The following is a 17,745-nucleotide window of genomic DNA, read 5'->3' on the forward strand; positions in this document are numbered from 1 at the left end:
TTACTACTACAAAGAATGCCAGACATAATAGACCTGTGCTATTAAAATAATAATGACCACATGGGAAATGGCCTAAAATAAAAGAATTAAACTGGTGAAAGTCAAACTGTTATGATCCACAGATGGACAGCACAGATAAAATAGAAAAGCCCTAAGGCCACTATCGAACAGGGGATTAGTGTCTTTGCACTGCATACATGTGGGGATCAATTCTATATTTAAACTGAAAACAGAAAGAGACATTTTCGTGAAAGCCGCTTTTCCACCATCCATTTGGAAAGCCAGTTTGGCTGAGAGAAGGCAGTGGTCACAGAGACTGAAATTTAGAGTGTGCCTCGCATAGAACACCAAAGTTAGAGTAATCCACCAACACCATCAGAACTGATAGTACATATATAAGCAAAGAAGTAATTTCCAAAGAAATCAGGCAACAGAGATTCAATTTCCTTGGATGTCACTTTGAATAAATGTTTCAGTAAACACTGAAATATCCCATTGGACATCTGCCGTAGATTAGATTTAATGAGAAAGAATTGATGCTGGACAGACACAAGGAACTAAACTGGAGCCCTTTACTTAGTTAAGGGTCTTAGATCCTTCCACAATCCCCATGAAGTTCAGTGCTATCAGAAATCTATCTTTTGTGCTTTCTGTGTTCTAGAATACAGTACTGCATTCTTCATACTTTGAATTGACAATGCTGTGGTATTAAGTCTACTACCTTTGCTCAATTTTTATTATTTTTGTACTTTGACTTTTGTTAAGTGATCTAACAACTTTATGAGAGTCACAGGATATTTTTAAGGTTTTTTTCTAAAAATAAAATTGACTGTTAAGTGGCTTGCTGACACCCCCCTGCCTCTAATTAACAGATCAGGATAAAAGTGAGAATATACAAAAGTCATTCTGAAAACTCAAAGGTTACGTGACAAACAAACGATTATCTTGGTGATTCACTAGGCATAACAATATAAAATGTGAGCAAATTCTTATAAGCTACATTCCAGGAGGAACATTTTTAAAGGTGATCTTCAATTTTGCATTTTAATGACTAATCATGATCTTTTACATTATCATATCATCTCAGGATCGCAAGTGCAGTTATATTTTTCCTGGTCTCTAATTTATAGCACTGATGTTATTGATACAGAGAATAAAATATTCAGTTACCCTTACACCTGTTTCTCAAAGCACATCTATTATAAATATTAAATTCTTTTTTTTTGTAGTTATTGTTCTAAATGCATTGACTATCTTTAAGTTAGGAATGCAGTAACCTGAATATATTAACCTGAAAAATACTTATATCTAGAGTTTCAATATTATAGAGTCTTTGGGGCTATTTTCACTAGACTTTGATAAAAGAGGAATTATGAGATAAGGTGAAAAAAAGGAAATGGATTTTGGAAACTTCTTTGTGGGGGAAGGTTTAAGAGATTCCAGTAAATGTGTCACTGATGGTACTTTGATGGTTTATAAATAGAGATGGTCCTATTAGTTCATATTGTTTTCTGAACCGTATAATAAAATTGGAGGAGCATTGTTCCAACAGCAGAAGCTATTTCGGCAAGGTTGGAGGGTAACTGCTATGGCATCTATGATTCAGGCTGACCTACTGTAAACTAATCTCAGTTCAATACAAAAAGACAGATGTATTAAAATAAAAGAAAAATGGAAAATATTGCTTACAGACTACCATATTAAGATTTAGAACCAAAGAGTTTACAACGTACTCTGATCAAAGATGGCCACTCTTCACAAACTTCTGGCAATTTAATTATTATCACTGTGGTTGGTTTAGAAAACTAAAATGGGCACAGTTAACTAAGAGTATGTACATTTTTTTTCTTTTCTTCTTCCCCCACCTTTTTTTTTTTTTTTGCTAATCTCAACACAATGAGGAATAAACAAGAGATATTTGATTTTTCACCAGTTACGACTTTCAGTCTTTCTTTGCTGCCACTTAAATGACATTTCAAGCATATTTCAAATCTTGCCAGTTTGGTTATTAGAAGACTATCGTTTTAACTTTATTTTCAGCTTAAATTCAAATCTCCTCTCCTCCTCCCTCTCTTGTGGGGCACTGTTGGGCCTATTCGACGGACCCTTGATCAGGACCAAGGGAAGTTTCTGGTACCATTTTTGTCTACCTGTAAGGCTTTCTTGCCACCAACTTTGGGACTTAGTTGCCAACTTCTGGACAAGACAAATGCCCCCAAATGTCCTGTATGGTGCCCCCAAAATGTTCCATTTAGAGCACAATCTGTAAACCTTCATTTCCCTCCATTCTGATCCATGTTCATTTAACCTCCACCCCCAAAGACAGCAAACATACAGACTGAAGAAAAATTGGATTACCATGGCTGTTACATCTGGACGTTTCCACGAGCCTGCCATTTTGGTCGTAGCATGCCATGGCTTGGTAACGATATCCTTGACCACATTCCTTGGTATCGCCTTGTGTTTTCACTCCCAGCAACGCTTCCACTTTCCCCTCTGGCAAAATGCAGTCTGACCAGTTCCCCACAGGCTGTGCATTATACTTGTCACAAGGACAGTACTGAGTCTCAATCAGGGGGTACAAATGAGAATTTTTACATTTTTCCTTCTTTTTACTTTTTCCTGTGGAGAAATTTAAGTTGGAAAATATCATTATTCATTTCAAGCACCCCTAATTTTCCTCCTTTCCTAAACTTCCTTTCTCCCTTTTTACAGGTACAACAGTAACTTACAATGAATGCTATTTTCTCACTCCACAGTGCTTTCTCTGGAGGCTCTTATTAGTACTGGGTGCCTTGCAATAGTGAAATTTTTCTTATTTTCTCATTTTAAAATCACCATTTGCAAAAGGTCTTCACTGTTGTGAATTTTATACTCTTTGAATGATTAAAATACTTTCCAATGATCACACGCTTTCACTGACTAGGGGAGTTTAAGGTAATTGCATAAATCTCTCCTTTATAACATGTGCAAAAATATGAAATGGAGAGAGAGAGTCTCTGTACTGGACTGCACAGCTTTAGTTAATTCCAAATAGATGGCATGGTTATAGAGGATTACAATTCAGAAAATGAGATTTTTGTGTTTACTTTTCTTTTTTAACTTTTTTTTAAAGATTTTATTTTATTTATTTGACAGAGAATGAGAGAGAGGGAACACAGCAAGGAGAGTGGGAGAGGGAGAAGCAGACTCCCTGCTGAGCAGGAAGCCTGATGCGGGGCTTGATCCCAGGACCCCGGGATCATGACCTGAGCCGAAGGCAGATGCTTAATGACTGAGCCACCCAGGCACCCCTCTATTTACTTTTCTGATTATGACTTTGCATCTTTCATTCTTTCTTTTTTTTAAGATTTATTTATTTATTTGAGAGAGAGAATGAGAAAGAGAGAGCACATGAGAGGGGGGAAGGTCAGAGGGAGAAGCAGACTCCCTGCTGAGCAGGGAGCCCGATGCGGCACTCGATCCTGGGACTCTAGGATCATGACCTGAGCCGAAGGCAGTCGCTTAACCAACTGAGCCACCCAGGCGCCCATCTTTCATTATTTCTGAAGAGTCATCACTTTGACACACTCGGTGGTTAGTGTAGTAAGTAATATTAACAGTGAAGATATTTAGTGTCAGAAAAAAGTACTAGGAATGGTCTGTATATAAATCTAAATAAATTCCCATTTAAAATAAAAAACGAACAGTAATATGTGCTTGAAAATAATATGTCATTATTTCAATTGAATCACATTTCTATTATCTATTCATTATGCTATATATCATATAATACTATTAGTTATATCACACACAATTAATTGCATATGTTTTACATGTATTTATTTCTAACTTTCAGAATGTGCCTTATATAGTTTTCAACAGACTTCATTATGACAGGTGGTTCATTTTATAACTTGTAAATTCGGAATAGTCTACTGGCTATTTTTTTTTTTTTTTAGGTTTCTTTTTGCCATTGACCATACTTTTGAATGCACTAGATTTAGTTTGGTATGATAGCTCCCGTTCTCACTCATTTTATCCCTGCTTTTGTCATTGTGACTGCCTTTTAAAACGCAGTTTTCAGATACAAAATTAGTGTCATATTCCTCTTCTAAGCTATGAAGAATAATCTGAGGCTGTGACAGCGAGAATGGGTTAAGAAAATGAGCGGTAACCTTCCCTTTTGTTCTCCAAACACCTTACAGTCTGTAGGCAATCCACCAGAAGTGTATGTTTAAACCAAAAAAAAAACAAAACAAAACAAAAAAAACTACCTATTGTATAGGGAGCCAGCTCAATTTTCAACGTTACTCTTCCTTTCTACTAAAAGTACATAGCATGTCTGTCACGGACAACTTATATTAAAATACAAATACGAATCCACTGGTGTATACCAGCAGCAGTAAGACGTGTATGTGTTTTCCAAACACACTGTCAGAACTCTCTTGGCGTAACTTTTAATGTGTTTTCTAAGTTGACAGTGTTGGCTTTCACATCCCAATTATTCTTACCAACAATAGTGCGCTTTCTGGTCCTAACTGCACCACAGTCTCCGTTGCACGACGAAAACTTGGACCAGCTGGTAAACTGACAGTCATCTTGGCAGGGGATCTGGCAGGCCTGGGTGAGGGCTGGAACAGGGCCTGCATACCAAAGGCATTCATGGATGCCAGCCGGTCCTCCATCTTGCTTTCGACAAGTAATAGCTAAAGGAAAAGCATATAGAGCTGTTTAAAACAAACTTGAATGTCTATAATAATTCCACAGTTTCGGAATTAACCTAACATTTTCTTATGCAGTCAGAGGAATCCTCTTTTAATTCCTTATTTGCAGCAGAAATCTGGGAGGAGTGTTTCTAATAATCACAGTTAGTTATTAAATTGATCCTGTAGGTTTTTTAAAATAACAAGATAACTCTCAGTGGTTTATGTGACACAGAAAAGCGCAAACGCATGCACACACACACACACACACACACACACAGACACACACAGACACAGAATTTAGCAGTTTTTATTACATGCTATTAAGGATTTCAAGTCCTTATTTAGAAATTAATTATTTAAGAGACAGCACATGGGTTCTGATAATAGTTTATGCTGAACATACACTATTCATAGAGGTGCTGGGAGACACCACATACCTCTAATATTGTTTATATATCATTGGCTGCTCTAGGATTTCTATATAGAAGGGTCTTAGTGCCAGCAAACTGGAAGGTTTGGGTGAGGAGGGGATGCTTATGGAAACCATCTTGTAGCTGCATTTGCATGGAAAGCATGTTATTTTACTACAGTGGAAGTTTGTTGGGATGGCTTTGGAGTGGTTAATGGGGGCAGGGGGCTATGTCAAAGTCGCCCATTCAGCTCTGTCTACAAGTTCTTCACATGCACAAATATCAACCATGAATTTAAAAATAAAAACAAAAACTTCTAGCAATCTTTATCATATCATAATTGACATTTCCACAATTACATATGGGCTCTAAGAAGTGGTCAAATAATTTTAATTCATACATATGACTTCCCCCAAGATATTGTTCTACTGGATTTTTAAAACTCATGTCATATTTTTATTGCTTATTGAACATAGTCATAAAATTGCTTTAAGGTATCAAGACTCAAAGAAAAAGAGCAAGTGATGTTTTAAAGTCCCCTTTCTCTCATTTTTTTCCCATGGTTTTAAAAATAATTTATTCTCTTATTGAGGAAGAAGACGAAACATTTAGACCTTGGTCCTAAAAATGTCTTCCTTGGTCTTAAAAGTGTCTTCCTTGAACTAGCTTACCTGGCCCCAGTCAGACTGAGTTAGGTGGCCCTTTCAGGTTTATGGCCTAGGCTGGAACTTGATCTCTTTCCTGCTCAGGATTCTATTCATCATGAAACTAAGGTGAAGGAGCCTGACATTTTGATCCTAAGTTATAGTTAGGGCACCTAGGGTCCCAGGTTAGACAACACTCTCCAGATCTGTATAGTAGAACTTAACATCTCGTAGTAGGGCTGTGTGATGGGCTGTCTAAAAGGATGTAACAGTTTTCACAAGGGAAGACTTTCTCTGTGTAGGTGAATACAACTTGTCACAACTGATGCAGGAAAAGTTACCTAACTGTGCAAATGTAGGTCAGTATTCATCTAGTTTTTAGCTAAAGATACCTCTTCATTTAATGTGCACAACACTGAAAGGGCCAATTTGTATGAAGAGGACACAGGGGCCCCTGAATTTTAATTATATGAAAACCCAGTAGAATGAATAGTGGTGGCAGTTATGAAAGTTCTGTGACAGGAGACTGCAACGAGGGCCCCGAAGAGACTCTCACCACTCGGGAGAGGAGTTGTCTGCTGCTCTGTGTTTATCCTACTGGTCTAGTCGCGGTTCTCAAATCAGGCTGCGGATTACAATCACCCAGATAACTTCTGAGAGCTGTCCATACCCTTGCCAAACTCTAACATTCTGATTTATTGGTTGAGGACAGGGTCCTGGGCATTAGCATGTTTTTAAAACTTCCTTGGTGATTCAAGTATGAAGCAGTGGATCAAGACCACTGCTCTAGCAGGTGATGTATTTCCACTTGCATCAGAAACACGTGGAATACTGTTAAAGTGGAAGATTCTTGGATTCATTCCAGTGCCTTGGTGCTCCATCACCCTGGCACTGTGCCAAGGTTGGGAAACAATGCTGAGCATGTGCAGATGAACTAAGGGAGCTCTAAAAGTGGAACTCAAGGGGCCTTGCACAAGCAGTGAACCAAAGGAGCATCCATGTAGTTTGGCAGAATGTTATCCATGGATCTGGATTGGTACTGGAGGACTCCCCATGAAGTGGTATGCTAATGATGTGACTTTGCAATCTGCTGCCACGTGGAGGCAGAGTTGATTCCTTCAACACTGTAAACTTAGTAACCTCTGAGAGTTTGTGGACAAAGTTGTCCCAAGGAAGCTCAAGAGGGAGGACTGACAAAGAGGGAGACATTAGATGAATTATTTATCAGGATATGTAGGAATCTGAAGAATGATTAATTTGGAAAAGAAGAGATTTGACCATATCAGAACTCTAGGCTGTGAAGGGGATCACATTGTTTATAGTAAAAGAAAATTACAAAACTAAATCTGGGTTCTTTAAAACAAGACTACTTTTATCTATTCATCCAATCTGACTCTCTGAAACAGACACCTGAATAGAAATCTTTTGAGAAACTAAATGAAATTGCCTTAGGTTCTCCATTAAGGCTCTCTAAGGTTCTCCTACAAATTTTATTTTAGAATTGCTCTCTCATCACATTAAGTGACACCAAAAAACCAAGATAAAATAAAACCACCACCAACACAATTCCAGAAACAAGCTAGTTTATTTTGTGCAGATCTATACTATTTGTATAAATGTGAAGCCCTTTTCCCTATATGCCTTAAGTATTTCAATTAGTGGGAAAGAAAAATGTAAATTTCCCATATCTGTTCTCAGAAACCCACGGAGCATTCCGCTGCCCTTATCTGAGATTTTAGACAGTGTACTTTGAATGAATTACTCATGTAATGTTATCTAAACAAGTAACAACAGCAATATTTGTACAATATATTGAAAATTTATCATACATCTCAACTTGTTTCTATTCTGACTTAGAGGAAACACAACAATTCAAGTGCAGAAATGCAATCTGAAATGAACTTCCTGCTATTAGGGTGAGGAAAATATAAATGCTTGGAAAGGAAACCATCTGGTCTCTCAACTTTATAAACCTTAAAAGTCATTTCTAAGATACTGAAAACAGGGTGGTTTTAACCATAGAAAAGATGCATCATACTAAGCATGGTTTCCTAGCACACCAGAAAGCTACATATACCCAGACAGTCGTATCTGTATTTACAGGTGGAGGGTGTATGATGATTACGCAAGTTCTCCTTTGAGCTGAGGTCTTGTGAACAAGATGGGCCAAAACCCAGGCTGCCCATCTGCTTCATTCACCCTGAAAGCTTCTTAGTGAGATCAGCAAATATCGAAATAATTACTTTAAGGTAAAATTCTTTAACTTTATGGTGATTGTATCTGTTTATTTATAATTTTATTTTACTTATATGAGGCACAGCAATTTTTATTTCAGTGTCATTCCAGCAGGCTCAAAGTCTGGGGAGACATCCATGTGGCTGCCTTGTGGGTTACATCTGAATTAGGCGAGGCACACTTAGCTCATCAACATGGAGGGAATGATGGAAGGATAAGTAAGAGAGTGAGTTTCTTCAACAGGTAAATGCTCTGGAAAAGGGAGCTAGAATTGTTAGATTAAAAGTGACTCAACAAATACTCTAACCAAATGCAATGCCGAGAACTTTATGAACCCTGGTTTAAATAAATTGTGGACATTTTTGAGATGATGGGGGGAAATTAGACATGTTGTAAATATAGATGATATTGAAGAATTATTGTTAATTTTGTTTAGTGTTATAGTAATACTATTGTTACGTTTAAAACAATCAGGTATTTATGGATGATATACATTTTATCTGGGACTTGCTTTAAAATATTCCAGCAAAATCTTTGTAAGTGTGTGAGGAGTGGCAGATGACCAAGAAAGGCAGCATGCTAAAGACGTGAAGCTGAGGAAACGACCACACTACCAGGGCTCATTATATTAGTCTTCCTATCTCGGGGTCTCTTTGAAACTTCCCATAAATTTAAATAAGAAAAATTAATTAGTTGAATAAGTAAAGTCAATTTTAGAATGTTTTCATGTAGGTTGAATTTTGAGCTATGTTTTAAAGAGGAGAATAATCAAGGTTGCTAGAATGAAAGGGAATAGATAACATTGGTTTGAGCTAAAAGGACACGGATATCTGTGTTATGCATATATGACTATGTAAATGGACCATTACCGATGCAACCCTAAAGTAAATCTAATAGAATTCCAAATGCTGTTGCTCGTCTTCATTTTCTTGAAGAGGAATGAAACTACCTTATTATTCAGGATGCACAAAGGAAAAAGGAGTTCTCTCGGTCTGCAGATCATCCTTCAGCATGCAAGACCATGTCATTTCGTTTGAATAATCAGTGAAATAAATGACTAGATCTAGAATGTGCACATAGAAGTTCATTACAGGAAACAGAAGATCAATGCCCCAGTGCAGTGAAAGCTGCTGGATTAGATATAAACAGAGTTCAAGGAGCTCTGAGACATTATTTATTAAGTTGAGTAATATTAACATGGTTTACCTCTCAGCAACAGCATCTGGGTATGTGTTCAGCTGACTGAATGCTTAGAGGAGTGATTTTTTCCTATAGTGTTAATGAAAAAAATGGCAAAAGTGAGAACGAATCATGTAGAAATGAAAAAGAAAAAGCTTAATGTGAGTGAAAGCTAGTTACCAAGAGACCTAATTGTGCTTAGAAATAAGACCCAACCCATAAATAATGCAAGAGGGCTCCAGTTGTTTACTAGGTGGATGTAATGATCCCAGGCTTTCTCCGTGTAGAAGAGATATTCACTGACAAGTTTGCCAAATTACTTTCTAATTACAACTTGTGAATATAACTCTGGCAGATTGGAAAGAAATGCACTTTTTTTTTTATTGATCCTAAATAGTTACCAATGATTCCCCAGTCTCATTGATGTTAATAATATGTGAATATATGTGAAAGTCCTTGAATGAGGACTTACTAGGAAGTAATAATCAGCTCCCAGTGGAGAAGCTCAGACGAGGGACCAGAGAAGGGCTAACTAACTGCATCACTGAGGAACCATCTTAGACACAGCCGAGTGTCAAGCTTATTTTATGAGCTACTTCAAAAATAGCACATGCTAATAATAATTTTATGACAGGGCCCTCACAGAGATATAAAACCAAACCCAAATCTCCAAATCACCTTGGATGCTCATATTCACAGGAAATTAGAGCAAACCATTTAAATTTAGAAATAATTCTGGACGTTTTTAAAAAATAGCTTTGCAACTAAAAAGTAGCATTGTAAATGTATAAAAATATTGGGTGGTAACTAATATGCATATCAGCCAAAAAGTGTTTTAAAATCATGTCTCTGCAAAATTTCTTTAAAGCAAGTTCCTTTGCTCTTTGAGTTATGTTGAACATGGCTCTTTCCTACCTCATTCTTTTTCCACTTTCATTCTTTTCCTTCTCATTGCATAATAATCTCTGAAAATCAACACATTCGTGTGAATGACTGAGATAAGTTAACCCAGATATTCTGGGCCTAACCTTGATAATGCTTCCAAACTGCAATCTTTTAAAAAGAACAAAGTGGGCCAGAGTTTAAGTAAAGGAATGATGCCAAGGGCATCAACAGAGATTAAGCCACTTAATTTAAGCACAAGATTTAAGCGTATTTGCTCACACACAAAAAAATCTAACTGCATAAATTATAGTTACTTATATTTCACATCATTTAGATTTAATTTGGTAGAAGGAGAATTAGAACTTTCTTTCCCCCTCTAGACTTTCCTTTTATAAACTTTTTAAACAACAGATGATGCAGGGTGAGTACTTCTGGGACCAGGAGGGTCCCTGCCATATGAAGCATGTTATTAAAAGTTTCTTTTTTTCTTTTTTTGCAATCTATTTGAGAACACATCTGAATCACACTGGCTTCCACATAAAGAGACTGATATCAGATCTTAGTGACAGGTCAACATTATAACGGACATTCTTTGGCAGGCGAGGATATAGAGGGGATGGGGGTTTGGATAGGCAGGGTGGACCCTGGCAATTATTAACCATAGATCCATCTAATTCTCAGGAAGTACACTTGGCAGGAGACAGCATGAAGATCAACAGGGAGTTTGAAGAGCAAACTCTGAAGTTATTTTATGAAACTCAGCATCTAACCCATGATACATTTACATCATACTCGTGGTATAAATGTGTCATAAGGTAATAAACACTGGAATAATACATATACATTTTAAGAAGTAGTGACTGATCTTGCCCCTTAGGGCAGACAGAGAGAAAAAAATAAGTAAATTGTCCCAAATTGTTATTACTATGAGCTATGCATTTAATTTTGAGTACAACTCTAATGGTAAGTCTAGTTGTAGCTATTATGGCCAGGTTTCAATGATCTAGTCACTGACTCATATGCTGTAAGTTAGCCTTCTAAATGCCATCCAAACTGTAGACATGCAATCAGAGAGAAAAGACAGCAGAAATTACTGTTCTATTAAAAGTTTATATACAAGTGACTCAAATAGTATGAAGCCAATATAAGTGTCTATTCACCTAAAAATTAAATAGAATGTGAAAGTAATTTCATGTTAGTTCCATTTCTTTTATTGACAATATCATAGGAAAGATGCCTTTTTCAAAGGCCCTCTAAAATTTCCCTATAACATTTAAGAATGATTCTAGTATTAAAGTTGCCAAATTCCTTCTTTAAAATAGCTCTCCTTTCTTTATTTCTTACACCATGTGTAAGATTTTTTGGACCATACCATTCTCAATATCCAAAGCCTTGCTAAAATTCTTCATTGTGTCTAATTTCCTATTGCGACAATATTCCTTCTCCCTCTCCTCCTCTCCTGGCCCCCCTTCTAGTACTCCAATCCTCCTGAGCATGGCCCTTTGCCTCCAACTCACTCACAGGAACTACAGGCAAAGTGCTCAATGCACAGTTCCTTACATGTACAGATTTTATTTTGTGCCTTTCTGCTTTTGTCATCCTAGATTTAAAGGTCATTTCCTCTGTCACTATGCCCTATCAGTGGTTACCTCTTTTTATCTTTTCTTAATTCTTTAGTGGTTATTGTATATACACATTACTAACGTATTACTAATATGCTTAACATGTATACCCATAGAATATTACCTACCCTAAGAAATAAGTGAAAACTATTTATTATATACTTTTTTTCTCTTGACAGTCTGGGTCCACCGCCATGTAGGCAAGAGGCGACATGTGACATGTATTCAATACCTGTTTTATGAAAGAATGCATTGCCCTGAATGATATTCAGGAAGTTTGAACTGGCTTTTAGGGACTGGCGTTAACCTGTTCTCACAGCTTTCTGAGAGAGCTATTATCCACAAGCTTACAGCTGTGTACAGTGGAATAGGGATTTTTTGTTCAAGACACTGGCCCTTCGTTATTGCTATGGACTGAACTGTGTCCCTGGAGGTGTGAACCTCCAACGTGATAGCATTTGGAGATGTAGCTTTCAGGAAGTAATCAGGCAGAGATGAGGTCATGAGGGTGGGGTCCTCATCATGAGGTTAATACCTTTAGAAGGAGAGACCAGAGAGCTTGCTCTCTCCCTCTCTCTGCCATGTGAGGACATAGCAAGAAAGCAATCATCTGCAAGTCAGAAAGAGAGATCTTACCAGAAGCAGAATTGGCCGGCAGCTTGATTTGGACTTTCCAGCCTCCAGACTTGAGAGAGATATATTTTTCTGTTTAAGCCACCCAGTCTATAGAGTTTTGTTATAGCAGCCTAAGAAGTCTGATACACCTATCAACACAAAGTTTTAAGCACTTATTTTATACAGGATTTCTAATTTTTTTTTAAGAGATACACTGGATAAACTTAAGGAAAACATCCTGTTTTGTAGCAGAGTAGCTAATTCAATTTACAGGAGACTGGGCAAAAATTATGTGATTCTGGGAATGCTCGATACAAAATTTCCCTTCACCATTATTTTACTTTTCCTTTAAAATGTAATGGGATTGGGTCATAAATAAACATGTTCAAAGTTTCAGAACATATCAATTTTCTTTTAAAGCTCTTATGTTCTGATGTAATACTTCTGAAAGCATTTTCACATAGTTCTGAAATATAGAGGACGTAGCTTTGGTCAAGACTGCATTTACTTGATTGGAGTAGAATCTTCCTATATTCTTCCATCCGTGTCATTCTAACTCATTTCTGAGTAAGGCTGATTCTCACTAATTTGCTTTATAGTGAGTGTTGATGCTGGGATGGTAAGCAGTGACAGTCATTTGTTAAAGAGACTCTGGCAACATAATTGCTTCCCAAATCCTTCACAGTGTATCAACATAGATAATTCCTACAATTGGAACAATTACACTATTAATAGCAAAAATGAAAGTCTGTCCATAATGGCCACTTTATGGCTAAAAGTAGGTGTAGGTGACTGGAAAAGAGGAGACTCAGGACGGTTGGCAAGTAAGCTGGTAAAAGAGAATTTAGAGTTCTATTGTTCTACTCCTGTGCAAGGTTTAAGTCACTTGAGAAAATCTGAATCATAATAGGTGACCTTGTAAATGTTCTGCTGAGTGGTGCATACTGTATGAGACACGCACATTGTGTCCTTTCTATGCATACTTAGTAAATGAACTCTTACTGTCCAGTTCTCAGGTATGATTTATGAGCTTCTAGACAGGGGAATTATGAGGGTCTTCTCTCTTGTCTTCCATATCCCATGTATTATCTGCTTTCACCTTTAACTCTTTTTTTAAAAATATTTTTACTAATAAACTTTTAGAGCCAAAGTTTTATTTCTCACCCCTTCCCCAAAAGAATGCTGCAATTTCATCCTAAAGGTGTATATTTTACTCCTGTACAGTGTTTAAAGTCCACTTCTCTTATAACTAAAATAGTTCCTTTAATGTTGACTTGGATGGAAAAATTTCTTCCCAAGTGACCAGATGAACTTCAGAGGTTCTCTGATCCTAATGAGTAATGACTACTCAGTACTATTAGAAGTTGTGACTCTATTATTGATTACCTGGCTTCAGAGTTTAGATCAGGGGTCAGCAAACTTTTTCTGTAAAGGACTAGATAGTAAATATTTTTGGCTCTGTGGGTCATATGGTTTCTGAAACAACCTGCTCAAATTTGCCTCGTTCTCATGGAAGCAGCCATAGGCCATAGGTAAAGAAATGGGTGCACCTGTGTTCCAATAAACCTTTAGATTCAAAAAATAGAACAACAACAAAAACAAACAAAAAAATACCCAGGCTGTGGGTGAGATTGGGTGCACAGGCCACTGTTTGCTGACAGCTGGTCTAGACCAAGAGTTGGAGAAAAGCCATGCGATAAACATTTTATCTTCAGAATCATACAGTGGTGAAGTTAGCAATCTCATATTTTAGATCATATGGTGTCAGTTCCGACCCAAGCAAGGGAATAGTAATTTAAAGCTAATGCCATGTTCTTTAGGTAAAAAGAAATGCTTAGATTATACAAATGCAAACAAGTTAGAGAAAAAAGGGACCTATTAATGGGAAAATACAATAACCACCTTTCCTCTTATTACAATATATTGTAGACATCTGCAGCTTCAACACATCCTTTTATGGAAATGCTACCCAAATTTCTATCTGCTGTCCTAAGCTATCTCTAGAGTGACATTTCTACATTTCAATGCATACCTGGATATTTCCAGTTGGCTCCCGTGCCATTATCTCTAATGCACAATATAAAAAATATAATTTCTAAAATTAGTTCTTTCAGACCTAAGACTTTTCACCAATATTACAACTATTCTCAAGCTGAAAATACTGGAGTTAAAGGACCATATGATCATCTTTGAGTCACTTATTTCTATCTCTGCTTCTATAGTTTGCCACTAAGTCTTAAAGTTATTTTCCTCTACTGCATGTTGAAAATCCACTTATTTTTGCCCATTCCCACTACTGTGGTTCCAGTCTGAGCCCCAATTACTTCAGCCTCATATTGCTACAACTCTGTGCTAGCTGGCATCCAGACCCACGCATCTTATCTTCCTAGTTTATTCTGTATATGCTGACAGATAAAACAGTGCTTTCATCAGGTCCTTGCTCCTACCACTTATTGAACGAGGCCAAAAATACTGATCCTGACATTTATAGCCTTCTACAAATTCACCCCAGGCTCTAGCTCACATCTCTGGAGCTTTAAACTACCCAATTTTCTGTGAATGCTTTTAATGTTTTTGTTTTTCTTTCTCCAAATACTGAGCTTGTATAATTGATCTTATTTTCTCTCCTTCCTACTTATTCTAATGTTATGGTACAAGTCAAGGCCCAGCCCATCCTTTAGGTCTTTCTTCAGTGCTTTAGCCTCAAATGATTGCTTTTGCAATGGATCAGTTTCAGTCTTTAACTACCACTCGTTTCGTGATGTTACTGGTGATCTCATTTCCCTAACCGGATATAATCTCCTTGGCTTGAACATACGCATCTTTTGCTGACATTCATGGCTCTTTCTACACAGTCTTCTGAATTCAAACACAGTTGAATCAGTGACTGAAACAAGAAAGTCTGATGTATGGGAGAGGATGGGGGTAGCTTCTCTATAGTCTTTGCTGATTGATCCTAATCCTTACCATATAATTATTCTAATCATCAAAAAAAAAACAGCGCAAGTTGGCATTTTAGTCTCTTATCAGATAAGAACAAAGATGAAAACAGCAAGAATCTGACAGGTCAATCATGCAGAGTTCTGAAAACAGCCATGACCATCAAAGGAAGAAAATTCTACCTTTTTGCCACTAGCAAAAGATATTTCTATACTCTTAATTCTCCTCATTTCATGTTTCTGTAGGAATATAGGCTCTAAGAAAAAGCAAAAGCATCTTTAATCACCCAAGGCAACAAAGAAAAAGGCTATCTTCATATGGAAGTCAAAGGGGTTCTTCTGAATGTATTTATGCAGAAATGATTTGTTATAATGCAATTTTCTCTTCCCAGATATACTGAGAATAGAAGAGATTGCTAAAATAGAGTAAGTTGTCTGACAAATATGCCAAGATGAGAAAATATTATTTAAGTACAGGCCGAGGACAAGGCACCAGTAACAGGAAATGAAGAATGGAACAGTGAGAAAGGCAGGAGAAAGTAGCTTCAAGGAAGCTAGAGGAAACTCCCCTTTTCATGCTGGGAGCAGGCGATAGTATTAGATACTATGAAGTAGACACACCCAGGAGGAGGAATGCACAGAGGTTTTCAGATTTGGAAATAAGACCGTTGCCAGTAATCACAAAAAGAACAGTTTCCATGCAGATTGTGTGTTGAAAACCAAAAGATCCATGTCAATAATGTTGCTTTTATGCCTACCATGACCTCTGTGCACATTCCCTGGGGCCATGATCTAACTGGAAGGGGGAAGGAATTAATGCTGAAGGAAGACTTACTGTGTACAAACCACTGTGGGGATCTTTATGTTCTCAGCCTCTGAGGGAGGAAATGAATGAACCACGGTTGTGCAGTGGTTAAGGAATAATTTGGAACTGAAGCTGTTTTCACACTTGTGCTGTTTTACCATATCTCAGGTTTCCTCCCGTGCTATTTTATAAAAATAAGGCTTACATCTGTTTTACCTAACTTCATTTCACACTTTGATCCCTGGGTATTATCTGTGCATAGACTGTAGAATACGAAAATTGGAAAAATCCTGAAAAAACATTTGGTCCAACCCTCTTTTTTTTTTTTTCATTTAAATTAACTGAGACCCAGGAAGGTGAGGGGATGAGCAAGCCTCACCCTGTGTTAGTGAAAGAACTAGACTAAAACTCACGTTTCCTGATTCCCAAACTCAAGCCTGCTTCATTATAAACTCTACATAGGGCCCGAATTGAATGCAGCTGTATGCTTGGCTCAGGAGGAATGAGCAAGGTAGAACAAGAAGCTCTCTTATCACTCAATTTCTCAATGCATGGTTTGAAATGGGGAGAATGACTTTCAATTCTAAGTACCTAAGTCTCTCTAACAGTAATAGGAGATAGTTATGTTTTCGCCATAGCTGATGGTGGAGGATAAATAAGGAAAATTAAGCTTATGAAATAAAATTCTAAAAATCGCTAGGTAGTTAATATTCTTTATAAACTAAATTTTAGGTTTCAAATAAAGATTTCCAAAAGGACGATGATAAAAATAGAAGATGTTATTCCCAAGTTAAAAAAGCAACCTTTTCACTGTCAAGGATCAAAATCGATGAAAACTGGAATTCTGTGTGTTTAGACTTTTGCATCATCACCACATACATGACTACAAATGAGGGGGCAAAACACATTTTTATGAATTAAAAAAGGTGGCTGTGTGTTTAATTACATAGTCAGCTACATTTTAAGTATGTAGCAGGAACTTACATGCTCAAAGTCAATATAAGTAAAAACAATCATATCCTCTAAAGGCTGAACTTGCTACGAGTATAAACAACATGTTCCAAAGCTTGGAATGTATTATCCACAATATCTCATAAATAACCACACTACCCAGTAAATGTTGGAAACGTTTCTGTCACTCATTTCTGCAAGATTCCATGTTATTTAGTATGCAGACAGATTGCAGTCCACATATAGCAGGTTTTGAGTAAATAAATCTGCCATTTAAAAATCAGTACCGAGTATGAACAGGATTGGGCATAGCCATGGCAACATTAGGAATGTCACTGCTGAGAATTTCTGGAAAGTTAACCAATTATAGTATGTTATATGCATGCACATATATAGTTCATATGGGCAAGGATTTAAGGATCTCATTGACTGTTAGGGGGACAAGCAAACTGTTATGGAATGCCATGATCCAAAAACTAACCAAAAAATCCCAAACAAGCTGCAGGGTGCAGTATAGTCCTAACCTTCTCAAGAGCTTGCTTTGGTTATCTTCTAAATATGAATGAGGGAAAAATTCAACCAGAGGAGTTATAGGCTCCTGTCCAAGAACAAAGGACACAATTTAAAAGGATGAGTTTCCATGTTGCCGTGTCAGGTGGAATGGGTAGAAGTGGACTGAGGTCTGTCGCTCTGGTCGCTAAGCATGGTGCATGGCATCAGAGCGACAGACTCATAAAGCTAGTGGTTAAGTGGGTGGTGATGGAGAAATGAA

The 17,745-nt window shown here is 37.2% G+C and overlaps 1 protein-coding gene across 3 annotated transcripts in view; it reads right to left on the reverse strand.

Annotated features, from left to right (window-relative positions):
- THSD7A (thrombospondin type 1 domain containing 7A) overlaps positions 1-17,745 on the reverse strand; it is a 425,464-nt gene that overhangs the window by 52,123 nt on the left and 355,596 nt on the right. For all 3 annotated transcript variants that reach the window (XM_088018343.1, XM_028119633.2, XM_088018342.1), the window contains 2 exons: positions 4,494-4,688; positions 2,359-2,622 (listed from right to left, as the gene is read on the reverse strand). In XM_088018343.1, the coding sequence (XP_087874469.1) occupies positions 2,359-2,622; positions 4,494-4,688 (459 nt within the window). The remainder of the gene's footprint in view (positions 1-2,358; positions 2,623-4,493; positions 4,689-17,745) is intronic.

Source organism: Eumetopias jubatus, unplaced genomic scaffold (assembly GCF_037043125.1).
Source record: "Eumetopias jubatus isolate StellerSeaLion01/CBP00866 unplaced genomic scaffold, mEumJub1_p1.0 scaffold_14, whole genome shotgun sequence".
Classification (NCBI taxonomy): domain Eukaryota; kingdom Metazoa; phylum Chordata; class Mammalia; order Carnivora; family Otariidae; genus Eumetopias; species Eumetopias jubatus.